Source organism: Pongo pygmaeus, chromosome 16 (genome assembly GCF_028885625.2).
Source record: "Pongo pygmaeus isolate AG05252 chromosome 16, NHGRI_mPonPyg2-v2.0_pri, whole genome shotgun sequence".
Lineage (NCBI taxonomy): Eukaryota > Metazoa > Chordata > Mammalia > Primates > Hominidae > Pongo > Pongo pygmaeus.
The window spans coordinates 63,545,571-63,563,128 of NC_072389.2; the positions used below are offsets into that span (position 1 = coordinate 63,545,571).

At 42.0% G+C, this 17,558-nt stretch overlaps 1 protein-coding gene across 2 annotated transcripts in view; it reads left to right on the forward strand.

Moving 5' to 3' along the window:
* Positions 1-17,558, forward strand: part of AQP9 (aquaporin 9) — a 54,889-nt gene that overhangs the window by 35,302 nt on the left and 2,029 nt on the right. Inside the window, exons 3-5 of one of the 2 annotated variants that reach the window (XM_054450001.2) lie at positions 6,754-6,891; positions 8,613-8,731; positions 12,812-13,029. In XM_054450001.2, the coding sequence (XP_054305976.1) occupies positions 6,754-6,891; positions 8,613-8,731; positions 12,812-13,029 (475 nt within the window). The remainder of the gene's footprint in view (positions 1-6,753; positions 6,892-8,612; positions 8,732-12,811; positions 13,030-17,558) is intronic. The other variant, XM_054450002.2, reaches the window with a different exon arrangement.

A 17,558-nucleotide genomic window follows, 5' to 3' on the forward strand; every position in this document is an offset into this window, starting at 1 on the left:
AACTCAAAGCAAACTCCAAGAAGGGCACAAGAAAAACCAGGGGACCGCCCTAAATATGCCAAGGCTTAACTGCTCCCCCTATAAGCTCCCACTGCGTTCACCAGGTAATGTATGTGTAGCCATATTTTCAGCCTTTTTTTAGGTAGAGACATGGTCTTGGAGTATTTTGCCTGCATAACACCCTGAACTGAACATCATCCAGTAGTTACTTAGAATTAATTGGCCCCAGACCTTACCACTGTTGTTAACACCCTTCACCACTGCAATCCATATCTGTTTGTGTCCATTGATATACCTGGGGATTTCTGCAGTCACTGCAGGAGGAAAAAAGGGAAAGAACCAGCAGGAAGAAGAAGGAGTGAAGAAAAGGTGTGAAGTCTTCTGTGGCCTCTAAACTGGGGTTGAGTCCCTATAGTTAGAAGAGTAAAGGCCAAAACTGATGGGACTTCTTTCAGTAGAAGCAGTGTTTCTGGGTGAGAGTCAGGACCTGACCAAAATGTTTACAAGCAACTATGAGACCCTAAAATACAAATGGAGTGGTGTCTGAGACTGGCTGGGAAATAGTAGCATTGGCTTGGAAAGGCAGTCGTTATCTTTCTATTTCTATTTGGAATCTAGCACAGTTCAGGCTCCCTAAGGACTGGTGACTTTGGGAACATTTTGGGAACATGCAGCACAACACACTGGCCCATCATGACATCTGTGTGGACAACAGCATCAGTATCAGCTTTGGCAGGTGCAGGAATAGGAGAGGATTGTGTGTGGGAGGTGACTTTCTCATCGTGGCTGAAGCTAACATACTGGTTTGTGGGCACATACTGGTTTGTGAGGTCTGTTTGAAGATTCCAAAAGTAACCAATTTATACTGGGCATAAATATGAATGGGATCCCATTTTGTGGTCACCAACTAGTGAGGTCAGCAGTTGTCTTTTAAATATAAAACATCACCTTATTGTAAAGAAGTTACACCATCCTGCTCCCCTGGGAATGCTCCAGTCAAATCCAGTCAGTCAGGGGTCATAATACCCTAATTATGTGGCATCCTGCACAAAGCATTTAGGCTGTCTAATGGCAATTGCTCTTGATGTAGTATTTTATGACTAAAATAAACTTATTGAAAAAGCAAATAGACTTGCTTTCGCGACAAAATATGGGGTTATCTTGATCACAGGATTGTGTTTGGGTGGGAGGAGGAGAGGATTTGCCTAGAACAGAACACTGAAGGGGTTCCCTCTGCTCACCCAAGACTTTCATCTTGTGCCCTGTGGGCTCAGTTGTGCCTACGGGCCCTTTATGTGAATAATCTGATTGTCCCAGCAATCTTGGCAAAGCCAAGAGTTGAGTGCAGGACTCTCTGACTCTAGTTCTCATGTTCTTTCCAATACACTGCTCTGCCTTGTCCTTGTGATAAGCCAGGGTGACCACTCATCTCTGCGGGGAGAAATTTTTAGCAGCGACTTGGCCTCTAACCAGAGGCATCAGGGTGCCACTTGTCCACCTCTCTTTCTGAACCTTTCTGCCTCCTCTCCAGCCCTTTTCCTCATTGCTTTGCAAAGCACCCTTCCAGACATACCCTCTCTAACCCCCAAACAACTATTTTTCTCTGTAGATCTCTGTAGTCTGAGCTATCTAAATAAGGCCTCTGATTATTTCTTCAACTTTCTTTTTTTTTTTTTTTTATGGAGTCTTGCTCTGTCGCCAGGCTGGAGTGCAGTGGCACAATCTTGGATCATTGCAACCTCCGCCTCCCAGGTTCAAGCAATTCTCCTGCCTCAGCCTCCCAAGTAGCTGGGACTACAGGCGTGTGCCACCATGCCCAGCTAATTTTTGTATTTTTAGTAGAGACAGGGTTTCACCATGTTGGCCATGATTATCTTGATTTCTTGACCTCGTGACCCGCTCGCCTTGGCCTCCCAAAGTGCTGAGATTACAAGCGTGAGCCACCACGCCTGGTCTATTCCTTCAGCTTTTATGTTGAATACCTACTAAGTGCCTTGCATCATGTGCGGTCCAAGGTAAATAATAGTTCCAGCCTCAGGATGCTTAGGAGGAGCTAACAAACAGAAACCTACTTATGGGAAATTTTATTTTGGAAGATGAAATTGTTTTGTTTTTGTTTTTGTTTTATTTTAACTTCTCAAAGATTTTTTTTATTATACTTTAAGTTTTAGAGTACATGTGCACAATGTGCAGGTTTGTTACATATGTATACATGTGCCATGTTGGTGTGCTGCACCCATTAACTTGTCATTTAACATTAGGTATATCTCCTAATGCTATCCCTACCCCCTCCCCCAACCCCATAACAGGCCCCGGTGTGTGATATTCCCCTTCCTGTGTCCATGTGTTCTCATTGTTCAATTCCCACCTATGAGTGAGAACATGCGGTGTTTGGTTTTTTGTCCTTGCGATAGTTTGCTGAGAATGATGGTTTCCAGCTTCATCCATGTCCCTACAAAGGACATAAACTCATCATTTTTTATGGCTGCATAGTATTCCATGGTGTATATGTGCCACATTTTCTTAATCCAGTCTATCATTGTTGGACGTTTGGGTTGGTTCCAAGTCTTGGCTATTGTGAATAGCGCTGCAGCAAACATATGTGTGTATGTGTCTTTATGGCAGCATGTTTCATAATCCTTTGGGTATATACCCAGTAATGGGATGGCTGGGTCAAATGGTATTTCTAGTTCTAGATCCCTGAGGATATCCAGGAACTGAACTCAGCTCTGCACCAAGCAGACCTAATAGACATCTACAGAACTCTCCACCCCAAATCAACAGAATACACATTCTTTTCAGCACCACACCACACCTATTCCAAAATTGACCACATAGTTGGAAGTAAAGCACTCCTCAGCAAATGTAAAAGAACAGAAATTATAACAAACTGTCTTTCAGACCACAGTGCAATCAAACTAGAACTCAGGATTAAGAAACTCACTCAAAACCGCTCAACTACATGGAAACTGAACAACCTGCTCCTGGATGACTACTGGGTACATAACAAAATAAAGGCAGAAATAAAGATGTTCTTTGAAACCAATGAGAACAAAGACACAACATGCCAGAATCTCTGGGACACATTCAAAGCAGTTTGTAGAGGGAAATTTATAGCACTAAATGCCCACAAGAGAAAGCAGGAAAGATCAAATATTGACACCCTAACATCACAATTAAAAGAACTAGAGAAGCAAGAGCAAACACATTCAAAAGCTAGCAGAAGGCAAGAAATAACTAAGATCAGAGCAGAACTAAAGGAAATAGAGACACAAAAAACCCTTCAACAAATCAGTGAATCCAGGAGCTGGTTTTTTGAAAAGATCAACAAAATTGATAGACCGCTAGCAAGACTAATAAAGAAGAAAAGAGAGAAGAATCAAATAGACGCAATAAAAAATGATAAAGGGGATATCACCACCGATCTCACAGAAATACAAACTATCATCAGAGAATACTATAAACACCTCTAAACAAATAACTAGAAAATCTAGAAGAAATGGATAAATTCCTCAACACATACACCCTCCCAAGACTAAACCAGGAAGAAGTTGAATCTCTGAATAGACCAATAACAGGCTCTGAAATTGAGGCAATAATTAATGGCTTACCAACCAAAAAAAGTCCAGGACCAGATGGATTCACAGCCAAATTCTACCAGAGGTACAAGGAGGAGCTGGTACCATTCCTTCTGAAACTATTCCAATCAATAGAAAAAGAGGGAATCCTCCCTAACTCATTTTATGAGGCCAGCATCATCCTGATACCAAAGCCTGGAAGAGACACAACAAAAAAAGAGAATTTTAGACCAATATCCCTGATGAACATTGATGCAAAAATCCTCAATAAAATACTGGCAAACTGAATCCAGCAGCACATCAAAAAGTTTATCCACCATGATCAAGTGGGCTTCATCCCTGGGATGCAAGGCTGGTTCAGCATACGCAAATCAATAAACATAATCCAGCATATAAGAAGAACCAATGACAAAACCACATGATTATCTCAATAGATGCAGAAAAGGCCTTTGACAAAATTCAACAACCTTCATGCTAAAAACTCTCAATAAATTAGGTATTGATGGGATGTATCTCAAAATAATAAGAGCTATCTATGACAAACCCACAGCCAATATCATACAGAATGGGCAAAAACTGGAAGCATTTCCTTCGAAAACTGGCATAAGACAGGGATGCCCTCTCTCACCACTCCTATTCAACATAGTGTTGGAAGTTCTGGCCAGGGCAATCAGGCAGGAGAAGGAAATAAAGGGTATTCAATTAGGAAAAGAGGAAGTCAAATTGTCCCTGTTTGCAGATGACATGATTGTATATCTAGAAAACCCCATCGTCTCAGCCCAAAATCTCCTTAAGCTGAAAGGCAACTTCAGCAAAGTCTCAGGATAAAAGAATCAATGTGTAAAAATCACAAGCATTCTTATACACCAATAACAGACAAACAGAGAGCCAAATCATGAGTGAACTCCCATGCACAATTGCTTCAAAGAGAATAAAATACCTAGGAAATTGTTAAACAAAGAAATCTCCCATTGGTAGACTAAACTCAAGGGAGTTGGACTGGAGGTGATCCCTTACGGCCCCCTTGTTCTTTTTTTTTTTTTTTGGTCACCCAGGCTGGAGTGCAGTGGCACAATCTCTGCTCACTGCAACTTCCGCCTCCTGGGTTCAAGCAATTCTCCTGCCTCAGTCTCCTGAGTAGCCAGGATCACAGGTGCGAGCCACCATGCCCAGCTAATTTTTTTTTTTTTTTTTTTTTTTTTTTTTTTTGAGACAGAGTTTCGCCCTTGTTGCCCAGGTTGGATACAGTGGCGCCATCTCGGCTCACTGCAACCTCCGCCTCCTGGGTTCAAGCAATTCTCCCACCTCAGCCTCCTGAGTAGCTGGGAATACAGGTGCCTGCCACCACACCCAGCTAATTTTTTCTATTTTTAGTAGAGATGGGGTTTCACCATGTTGGGCAGGCTGGTCTCGAACTCCTGACCTTGTGATCCACCCACCTCAGCCTCCCAAAGTGCTGGTATTACAGGCATAAGCCACTGTGCCTGGCACCCCACCCCTTTTCCTTTCACAATGGCTACCTCGAGGCAGCTGGAGGCAGCTACTCTGCAGCAAGCCTCTGGGAAAAGAGGAACTTCCCACTGCCCTGTGTGCCCCCTCCTCCCCCTAACCCCTGTTTCTAGCCTTCCCTGGTAAGGTGTACTGCTAGTCTCCAGAATTGTAGCTCTCCTGGTTTTGAAAGAAATGCACGACAGTTGAAGTGTTTATAAGGCTTTAGGAAATCATCTGTGCTTCAATAGACTGGCATTTTCTTGCTCATTGTAGCCACTGAGTGGCAGGGGCAGGTGAAGAAAGGACTCTTGTGGCTTAGCCAGCAGCCAGAATCCCCCCACCCACTGCAAATCCACTTTGCCCTGGAGACTTGGAAAAAGGATTGCTTTCTCCACAGGCAGTGGTAGAGGCTTCTGGACACAAGTGCACCTATTGGTTCTGTGCAGGATAATCATCATCATCATCATCATCATCATCATCATCACCACCATCGTCTCTCGTTTGTTTACAATGAAGTCCACAGCCTGAAAGTCCACATCTCAGTGTGGTGTCTCTGATTCCCCCTCCACACAAAATGTCATCTGTATTCCTCAAATGAACATCTGTTTTCACTAGGAAGTGAGCCTATATGCTAGACAATTCTTTAAAATTCTTTATTTATTTTTCTGCCCACAAAAGCAGAGAAGCCTTTATAAACACGGTGCAGATGGGCTGGAAGTGGTATAGCAGAGAAAATAGGCTCTAGAATTCAGATAAACCTGAATCTGAATCCTGGTTCTTCCATTTACTGACCATGTAGCCTTAAGAAACTTACTTTCCGTCCATGCCTCAGTTTTCTCATCTGTTAACTGGAGTAGTACCCATCTCATTGGGTTCTTAAGAGGATCAAATGCACCTGCTACCCCTACAATGGTGTCTGGCAAGTATTTGATAAATGCTGCTGTTGTTGTTACTAGCAAAGCCAGCTGGGAATGTTAGAGAGCAACCACAGAGCAAACTCTCTATTTGATTTTATGGCTGGATGCAAGTCAAGGAAGCTGATTTCTCTAGCTAGAGCTTGGGCTGGGCTCAGGAAAGGGTTGCTACATTTCTGTATAGGAGAGAAATGCATTGTTTCTGCGGAGGAACTGAGAACAAGCCACTCAAACACCGTGACCACCTCAAAATCAACTATGCCCCCACCCTCAGCAAACCACAGTCATTTTCCTTTAAAGATACATCTCTTTTGAGCTTGTTTTTATATCCTCTGGGCATGGCCGGAGGAACTGCTAGATATAGATTTAAATCTTATACATATATTGGATAAGCATATTGACTTTTAAAAGATATCGAAGTTAATAGCTACATCACTCTGTTTGGGGTGATTGCTTTATAGATAGAGGGATTCAACCCTATTAAAAAAAGAGCCACTTGAGCACATCAAGTTTCTTTTTATACCTGACTCTCTTTTCATCAAGATAAACATTCTAAACAGTTATCCAAGGATGCCATGAAAATGATCAGTCCTCCCTCTCTCCCCGCTCAGATACACACTCTCTCTTTTGTGTGCATACACACCCCTCTTTTTCCTCACAGGCAGTAGTTCTTTACTTAGAAGACTGGATTCCACCTGAGGTCTCTAGATGGTTTTCTCTATATTCTTCTTCCTAACCTGCCCTCTCACTTCTCCAATCTTCCCTTGCAGGTGGTCATGTCAACCCAGCTGTCTCTTTTGCAATGTGTCTCTTTGGACGGATGAAATGGTTCAAATTGCCATTTTATGTGGGAGCCCAGTTCTTGGGAGCCTTTTTGGGGGCTGCAACCCTTTTTGGCATTTACTATGGTGAGTAAAGTCCCTGAGTCCTAAGGTTAGGAAGAGCTGGGCATAATTTGAAAGTCAGAATTACTTGGTAGGCACAGGTGAGAAAAAGCAAGGACGGGAAGCGTTCTACAAGTGACAGCAAGTTCTAAATTTGAGAAAATGAGGCCATATTACCATTCCAGGAAATTCATGAATCCTCTTAATGAAAATGGTCATATCTTAAATGGGGAGCAGAACTTAAAGGAAGCCTGTCTTTGTGCCAAGCCAGCACTACAACATAAACATCCATACAACAAGCAATAGGCCAGTGGCTTCCCCACTGCTGTCTCTGATTTGGCTGGGAAAGGAGGTGTTTTCTGGTGGCAGAGGTGTGACCAGTAAGTATTGAGAGAAGGACTCTGGGAAGATGTCTTTGAAGGAAGAGACACAGCAGAGATGTGGGCTGGGTGGGAGCCTCATTGCCCTTCTATCAAACAGCCAGGGCTTCCACTCTGCAACAGTCCTTGGGAAAAACACAGTACTGGTGATAGAAGACCAGACTTTAGTTCTAGCTGTTCAGTAAATGCCCATGTGACTTAAATAAGTCATCTGATCTGACTAGCCTCAGTTTCCTCCTCTGGAAAATGAGGGAATTGAATTAGATGACTCTCGAGGCCTTTCAAACTAAAACACCTTGGTGTTTCCATGAAATCAACTGTTAAAGCAGCTCCTTCCTTCTAACCCAAGGTAAGCCTTAATACATTATGACTCTCAAACTGAAGACCTTAGGAAGTAGAATTTATGAACCAGGCCTTAGAGAAATGGGTCATGGAGGGCTGGGTGTGTGGTGGCTCACGCCTGTAATCCCAACACTTTGGGAGGCAGAAGCAGGAGGATCGTTTGAGCCCAGTAGTTCAAGACCAGCCTGGGCAACATAGGGATACCTCGTCTCTTCAAAAACATTTAAAAATAAGCCAGGTGTGGTAACTCACATCTGTAGTCCCAGCTACTCAGGAGGCTGGTGAGAGGATTGCTTGAGCCCGGATCAAGGCTGCAGTGAGCCAGGATCATGCCATTCACTCCAGCCTGTGCAGCAGAGCAAGACCCTGTCTCCAAAAAAGAAAAAAAAAGAAAACAAAACAAAACAAAAAAAACCCACAAAGAAATAGGTTATGGAAAGGGACTTTTCCCCATAGAGTGTCTCTCTGAGAATTAGAGCCTAAAAGGGCTAAAACGGAATTCAAGAACACACAGGAAATTCAGAGCCCACTGCTGTGGCAAGAATGGCCTGGGGTCAGTGCTAGCTGTGGCAGTAGCTGCAATACCCCTGGCTCTAGGGGCATCTTCAGTATACTGCAACACCCTCAAATTCTGGAATGGTATTAAGGGTTACTGAGAGCCCTCTGGGAATTACAAATTATTCCTAGAGCAAGACCAAGCCCCACTTTGGCTTTCAGTTGACCTCGAAAAGTCCAAGAATTCCCCCAAAAGAGAATTAATTCCCAGGACCCTATCGAAGAAGAATTTGTCCAAGTTTGGAGCGGGCCATTCAGAGAGGCCAAGGGCCTTCTTCCTTTGACTCTCCATCCTGGGATTCACCTGGGCATTTCTAAAACTATCATTCTTCGGAAGTAGAGAGAGACAAATGACATGGCTATGCCAAGCTCAACCTGAGTGACTGGTTGTTTAGCACAAGGCTTGGCACAAGCCTCCTTCAACTCTTCCCAGAGAACACTAATGTGCCAGAGCTTTGTCTTTCATAGATGGACTTATGTCCTTTGCTGGTGGAAAACTGCTGATCGTGGGAGAAAATGCAACAGCACACATTTTTGCAACATACCCAGCTCCGTATCTATCTCTGGCGAATGCATTTGCAGATCAAGTAAGTGTAGATTCAACAAAGACTTAACTTTGGTGAAAAGATATGCTCTCATAAGGGGAATGCATTGGAGAATTAGAGACCAATCAGAAAGGAGAGATTGTATTTCCAAAGGCAGAGGTTGCTGGGCATAACTCAAGCTTTCTTGATAATCGTTTTACCTTTGCAGGGAGCTGATACCACCAGAAAAGTTTTCTCCTTCCTCTTTAATACATACACTTGTTTCACATTAGTTGAGATCCAGAAAAGAGTGAATGACTAAACATTTCAATCCCTGTAGACACAAATGGAGTTCACTTCACTATTGACTCTTTTGAACAAGTGGTCTAAGTGTGGAGGCCACAAGAGAAGACATTTCTATTTCAAATCAAAGACTGTGAAGGGTGGTAGTTGAGCCTAGGGGATCATCAGTCCTCTCTGTCTCATCATGTGCATAGGTTTATTTATTTAAACTCTCAAGGTGGCTAGAAGTATCTCTGCTTATTGACATTTAAACAAGCTTCTGGCACCCAAGCATACTGTGGTGTAACCAATAGCACACCTATTTGGTCAGCTTATGGCAGGACTAACATTGTCAACTCAAAAGACTCTTCTTCCCTTACTGTGTCCCAAGAAGGCTGCTGGTTATCTTGGTCAGGGCAGTGGAAGGAAGGCTATATTTTTCAGTATCTCTAAGTTCTTCTTCTATGATCAGGACTTATACAGTGGAGCAGATCAGAATGGGCATGTGTATAAAATGGATCTTCCAGTTCATCAGCTATGCCCACCTCCATTCAATGTATGGATGAAAAACTATGCGCTCACGTCCTCAGCTTTTTTACTTTCCACTTTCATCAATAAATCAAACAGGCAACAAGTGTTCATTAAAAACTCACTATGTGCTTGGCCCTTTGTCTGGAGCTTGAAAGACTGATGAGTAAATGTGAGTTATAAAGATCCAAGATGCAGAGTCTGAATGCTTGAATTAAAATAGCTGTTCTGCCTCCAGCTTCCTGCGTGGCTTCAGCAAAGTACTGAACTTTTTGGGTGGCAAGTTTTTCACTTGTAAAATGGGGATAATATGAGCCTTCATGAAGTTACTTATGAGGATAAAAATAATAATATGAGAAAAACGCATCGTAAACAGTATCTGCCCAGAAATTTTGAATCTAGTTGAAGAGCACTGAACAAGGAAACAATGCAAAATAAGATATAATTAGACAGGGCTGGGCACAGTGGTTCACATCTCACTCCCTGCATTTTGGGAGGCCAAGGTGGACAGGTCACTTGAGCCCAGGAGTTCACTACCAGCCTGGGCAACATGGCAAAACCCTGCCTCTACCAAAAATACAAAAATTAGCCATGCATGGTGGTGCTTGCGTGTAGTCCCAGCAACTTGGGAGGCTGAGGTGGGAGGATAGCTTGCACCCAGGAGTTGGAGGCTGCAGTGAGCTATGATCACACCACCACACTTCAGCCTGGGCAAAAAAGAAGAAAATTAGATAGGAAACTGGAGCATAGGGACCATATTATAATAGAAATTTGAAGCAGAGAGCATAGAAGAGCGAGGACAATTTTGGTTATTTCGGTGTTTTTCTCTAAGCTTTTTTTTTTTTTAAGATTGAGCCTGTTGCCCCAGGCTGGAGTGCAGTGGCGTGATCTCAGCTCACTGCAACCTCCACCTCCCAGGTTCAAGCAATTCTCCTGCCTCAGCCTTTGGAGTAGCTAGGATTACCAGCATGAGCCACCACTCCTGGCTAATTTTTGTATTTTTAGTAGAGACGGGGTTTCACCATGTTGGCCAGACTGGTCTCAAACTCCTGACCTCATAATCCGCCTGCCTCAGCCTCCCAAAGCTGTATCTTGATCATTGCTGACCTGCATACCATATCCTGAGCTTCCTTCATTGTCTCAGAATGAGTTGGCAATTTCTCTAAGGTCTGTGGTTTCTAAGCCCATTATTGTGTATACAGTCAAGTAGAAAAAGCGAATATTAGAAAACACTGAGGCTGTAACCGTCAGCAAACTCTGAAGGCTCTCTGTATTCTTAGGCTTTGGAGAGAGTTCCAAAAAACTGCCAATTATCAGTCAGTCAACACCCAACAGAGCTCTTGGCCATCATGACCATATTTTGGGGTCACCTTATTTCAAGATTACTAAATTGTTTAGCTCTAAATACTATTCAAGCATATTCCTTGGTTTAGTTAATAATCAATCATTTATTCACCCAATAACTATTTACTAGGCACCTACTTAGCCAAGTACAGCTCTATGCTCTTCCTTCTTCAAGGAGTTCAGAGTCTGAGGCTCAGTGTAACAAGTAAACAGATACTCTTTTGCAGAGTGACAAGGACACTGATAGAAGTAAAGTCAGAATGTCATGGAAGCCCAGAGGAGGGAGCTTTTACTCTGCAAGAGAGAGTTGGAGAAGGCTTTCCAGAGAAGAGTGCTCTTGGGGGAACGTGTGTCTCTTAATATTAATTAAAAATTATTTTAACATTATTATTTTGGAAAGCAGATGAAATGATAATGAACTTAAACTTTAAAATCAGTTGCCTGGTTCCCATTCTGATTCTTCTGCTTACAAGTTTGACATTGGACAAGCATCTTAACCTTGTTCTACCCGAGTTTTCTTATCTATAAACTGAGAATAATAACAGGATTTACCTCACAGCATTACTGTGAAGTTTTAATGAGATAAAGCATATGAAGTACCTGGCACATAATAAATGTTCAATAAATAATAGCTATCATTTAACTGTTAAAGTAAAACAGTAGCTTGGAAAATTAATAACATAGAAACCAGCTATAATTGGCCAATTCAAATACCTATTATCATTTTTGTTTATTGTCTTAAAATTTTTCTTTTATGTGTGTTTTTAAGTAGAGTCAACCATACATATCCATGGATTCTGCATCCATGGATTCAACCAACCATGGATGAAAATATTTTTAAATTGCATTTGTGTTGGACATGTACAGACTTTTTTCTTGTCATTATTCCCTAAACAATACTGTATTCACATTATATCAGGTATTATAATAATCTAGAGATTATTTAAAGTATACAGGAGGATGTGCATAGGGTTATATACAAATAATACACAATTTTACATCAGGGACTTGAACATCCATTGATTTTTGGTATTTGCAGGAAGTCCTGAAACCAATCCCCCACAGATACCAAGGGACAGCTGTATAAAACACAAAACAAAACACAAACACAAACAAAAAAATACAAATTTTTCTCACTTAATGTCATAAGTATTTTTAAATATTACTACATAGCTTCTATGTTTATAGTTTTTAATGGCTATACAGTAGACTAAAAAAAGAGTAAAAGCTTCCAGTTTTTCAGTACTATAAATTTTGCTAAAGTGGACAATTTAAAATGATTTTTCCATGTTTTAGATTATTTCCATTGTGTAATTCTCAAATATCCAGCAGCATCAAATTGTATAAATAAATTTATGTTTTTGAATGCATATTGCTAAATTATTGCTGAATTTCCTTTTAAAAGCATAGTACTTGTTTAGATCTATTAGAAAAGCCTGAAATAATGAGTATCCTTTTCCTAACATTTGATATTGTTTGGATTTATTTTATCACAAACGAGTTTTTACCACTGCTTTCCTAATTCTGTTTTCCTTTTTTGAATTTTCTGTTCATTTCCTTTGCACACTCATCTATTGATATCTCACATTGCTTTTCTCACCAATTTGAACAAGCCTTTCATTCATTTTTCCAGCCTGCAGCTTGCCGTTCCACTTAGCTGAGTAGTAGCTTAACAGGATAGTATGGTATTAAGATAACAGTCTCTGGAGCCAAACTCTCTGGATCCAAACCTGACTGCCACCTACTAAGTGTGTAGGGTAGCCAATCTGTAAATGAGAATTATATTAGCTTCTCCTCTAGAATTGCTGTGGAAAGAAGAGAGACTGGCACAATTATTCACCCAGTACGTGCCAGTTATTACTAGGCATATTGTAATATAAGTAAAATAGTAATATTGTAATATTGTAAAATAGTAAGAAGGGATGATTTTGAGACATGCAGGTGAGCAGAATGCAGGCTAAAGCTCTGGCTCAACTTCTCCCTCTCCAGGTGGTGGCCACCACGATACTCCTCATAATCGTCTTTGCCATTTTTGACTCCAGAAACTTGGGAGCCCCCAGAGGCCTAGAGCCCATTGTCATCGGCCTCCTGATTATTGTTATTGCTTCCTCCTTGGGACTGAACAGTGGCTGTGCCATGAACCCAGCTCGAGACCTGAGTCCCAGACTTTTCACTGCCTTGGCAGGCTGGGGGTTTGAAGTCTTCAGGTAAGTAACAGTGGTGGGGAGGAGAGAGACAGAGTCATGCTGTGCCTCACCAGCGGGGCGGGGCTTTGACATGGAGATCCAGGGAAGTTCAGACGACAGCGCCAACGTTAACTGCACACTCTGGTCATAAGCGTGGGACATTTCACTGGTATTTTGTGGCACGATGTGTGTGTGTGTGTGTGTGTGTGAAAGAGAGAGAGAGAGACAGAGAAAGAGAGGCGGCTCTAGGTAAATTCAATAGAGATAAAACTGTCCCACATAATAATGATCCCTCAATTGCTATATGATTTTATGTGAACATTTTAGCTGTATAACTTGTCTGCAGATTCACTTTGTGACAAAGTGGACTAGAATTTGCATCCTCTGATGCCACTACAGGGCTCTTCCTCGTGAACCATGCAACCTATGCTGCATTTATTCCACAGATATTTGTTGGGCATTATCTATGCTTTAGTCACTGTGCTAAGCAAGGAAATTTCAAATCAGCAAAAGCACTTGTCTTGAGCGATATAATAAGCGCTCTGGCAACCCCTAAAAGTGCTGCAGGAACACAGATAACGAGTGAGTAACTGCCAGGGAAGCTGGGAAAGACACGACTGCAAATGTGAGAGCTGACTTGGTTCTGGAGATATGAGTAAGAACTTTCGGACAGGACAGACATAAGATCGAGCCTCTGCCCCAGAAATGGCAAGACTCCACGCTTTCTACTTCAGAATGTGCTGAGGAAATATGCCAGCTGTTGGTACCTATCTTCTAGGACAAAATTTGCCCCTTCACTACTTCCTGGTTTCCCTGCATGCAGTCACAGAGGCGCATCCTCATCCACCCATGGCAACTCTCTATGGGGAAGGAGCTCACTTTGATTCATCAGGAAACAGGGCTCTACCATGGAGAAAAGTAGGAAAAACATGTGTGAGCAAATTCTACTTTAATGTTTCCTGTGAGAACAAAGGACGTGAGTGTTCCCAAATGATGACCTAGACATAGAGTCATCGGAGTTTGGCCTGCCTTTCACCAGGGTGAAAAAGAAGTTAAAATAACTGGTACCATTGAGATCACCACAACAGATAGCACTCAGGCGTCTAGAGTGTAAGTGCCACGAGACTTGACAGCCTTTTCCCCTGGTATATCCACAGTGCCTAGAACAGGGTGTAGCTCATAGAAAGGCTGAATAAAAAGGTATTGAATAAAAGAATGAATTAATTCTATGTGCCGGACACTTCCTAGGAGTTGAAGGATGCAAAGCAACTCAGTCAACATTCCCTGTCCTCAAGAAATTGACAATGCAATAAATTTCCTAGAACAGCAGTTCTCAACCAGAGGTTGGCAACTGTTCCCCAGGGCATTTTTGGTTGTCACGGCTGGACCTGAGGGAAGGGGCTGCTACTGGCATCTAATGGGTAGACGCCAGGAATGCTGTTAAGCATCCTGCAATGCACACAGCACACCTCCCACAACAAAGAATTATTCAGTCCAAAATGTTAATAGGGTTGTGTTTGAGAAATTCTGTCCTAGAATGATCACAACTAGAACATGAAAATGTCCCCAACTAGGATGGATCTCTTGTATCCTTCCAATGGAGCACCAAAAACATATGTCCTAAGGATCTCCTTATTCCCAGAGCCCAGAATTAGCCAATGAGTTTCCCTTAATTCCACCTTCCAGAGTCTCAGTCTTGGAGACCATGCTCTTCTCCCACCCCCTTTGAGCCCTCCTTGGTGATTCATTCAAAAGTCAAAGAGACATGGTGGTTCCAAAACAGATGGAGATCTTGCCCAATGTCTCTTTGCTCTGTTAAGTATATGTTAGGAGAACCCATGTGAAGGAAAATGCTGGAATCACCTAATGTTCCATGTCCTTAGCTAGCATCAGGATCTTTTCCCTTCCATGGAGTCATTTATTCATTCATGCAGCTACTTGATGTCTTACTCAAGGCTCTCCACTAAAGATGATAAGACCTAGTTTCTGTCCTTCACTGTTGTGTTTATATTCTACTTAAGAGGTTATTCCAGAAGCTCTTACACAAGGTTGAAGCGGTCAAGTGCCATTAAAGAGATTTGACTAATTAACTCCTGGAGTTTAGAGGTCTACAGCTCCAAATTTAAGAATTATGGGAGTGGAAGTGGGAGCATTTATAGTATTTGGATATGCTTAAACAGGCAACAGAAGGATTATCTCAAGCAGAGAGAACCGTTACTCAAAGACACAATGTTAAAATCACAAGTGATCTAGTCTAGCTGGAAGGGTGCAGAAAGAAAGTTGGAAAGGGCCGTTGTCAGATCATAGAGGACCTGGACTCCCAGAATGAGAATTTTGGTTTTTTTTTCTGCTCCCTGTTTTGTAGGTTATAGGGAGTAGCAAAGTATTTGGGGCAGAAGTTTGGCAGGTTTAGAATGTCAATTTAGCAAAATTAATCTGGCATCATCCTATAAGACTGATTGAAAAAGGAGAGAGTGGGTAAGTAGAAACCCATTAGGAAAGAGCAGGGTTGGCTGGTAATCCTCAACCAAAAATTTCTCCCCAAAACCTTTGAGGGACAACAGGCTTTCAAAGTGTTCTTAGAGTGTCTCATTTCCTCAGAGTTCTATATTCAAGGGAAATCCCTCATTAGATATCCAAGCTTGGACCTACACCTAAGGTCTTAGGAAAAAAACAAGGCTACCTTGTTCCCAGGTCCCCATGTAACCCTGAACGGCAAGCAGTGGAATGATGGCAGGGACAGCGAGATGCCAGAGGGTCTGATGAGGGCAAGAGTCAACAGACCCTGGCTGACTGTTGGTTTTTCCTTTAAATGTTAAGATGTTTCCCATCAAAGTTCTCTCCACTTATTCACATTAAGATGTTAATGACTTAATCAGTGAAAGCTCTCAGGAGTATTATTAAATTTTTCAAATAGTTGACCCAAACTATTGAATCCCTAAAGATGGTCCTTTTGACAGTTAACACAGACATGTTCCTGGCATCTCCCAAATCATAGTGTGCAAATGATCACTATTTGTGTGCATATAGGACTAGGCTAGGCAGGTAACCACATCTGAGCGCCTCCATTTGTGACTTGTGAACCTGATACAACATGTCCAGTCTGATAAAAGAAAAAGCATCCAGCCAGTTGAAGAGGACATGTACTCTGGCTGATATCTTAGACCTTCATCTGCAAAACGACAGGAAGAAATTTGCCATAAAAGGAAATGATGGACCCAACAGGTAGCTTATATCCCCTTCATGTTTTGACCTCTAGAGAAGACTTCAAGTCTTTACAGCCAAATGGGAGAAGCAGCCACCCTCCATGTGCCTCCCCTAGAAAAATCCATCTGGATTTGGGGCCTGGGAAGGGCACTGTGAGAGCGGCCGAGTACAGCATCCTCGCTGCCGTGTGGTAAGAGTGACATCTGGTGGCTGCCATGCTAAGGCTCAGTGCTCTTCCATCAACCCTGCATATGGGCAATGGAGGACTTCAGAGACCACTTCGGTGCCCCAGGTGGAAGGGACCATGCAGATGGAGGAAATGGAGCTCACGGTGGGGAACGGGGGTTTGATTTGCTCAAAGACCTTCTAGATAATCTTGAGATTAGACTTAGTCTCCTGGATTCTAGGACAGGGTTCTCGTTTCCTGCTTATTTCCTTTATCGCTCTTTCTAATCAAAGTTTGAGATACACAAAAGGCCACATGGAACATATGTGTAGTTATTAAGCATAATGATGAAAAGAACAGCTATGGGTCCTTCTAGAATCCAACTAGAACACTGAAATTCTCACATGCCTCTGGATACTCCTCATCTCCCACCCCTTCTGCATTTATCCTGAAGTTTTGTGTTTACCATTCCCCCGCTTTTTAAAAATACTTTTATCTTAAATGTATATATCCTTAAACAACATACTGTATACTTTTGTTTGCTTTCCTGATCCTTTCTAAGAAATTATTTACATGGATTTTCTCTCTCCAAAGAAGATGGTGACAACTCACAAAGATACCTGCTTTTCCCCAGAATTATAGCTTTGCTGTAATGTACTGACATTGAGGATTTCTGGAAGAGAGTCATGGCATGACAGCCTTATCAGAGGGTAGACTCAAGCTAAGACCTTAAAAAATAAGTACTGATTTAAATTATATTTAGAAGGCAATTCACACGTCCACCTTAGATTTTTTTAAAATTCATTCATTGATTGAAAAACATTTCCTGATTGATTAGTTTGATTGTCTTCATACACTAGTGATGCCCAGGAATCTCTCCACATTCTACTTGTAATCCACAGGCATCATTATTTCAGGATGAGGGAAAGGCAATTCCGAATAATTGACCTGAACTTTCTTAGGGGCCCTCAATCTTAACGATGGGCTCAGGCACTATATTTTATAAAAAGAAAATAAATAAGACATAATATCTCACAAATATTAGTAGGACAATGAAATAGATCATCTGAAATCAGGTGTAGTGGAAAGTCAAGGATAACAGTTGCCATGCTGCAGTGAGCCCCCCTTATACTTAGCTCTTGCTGAGTTAAGAGGGAACCATGAGCGTGAGAAAGAC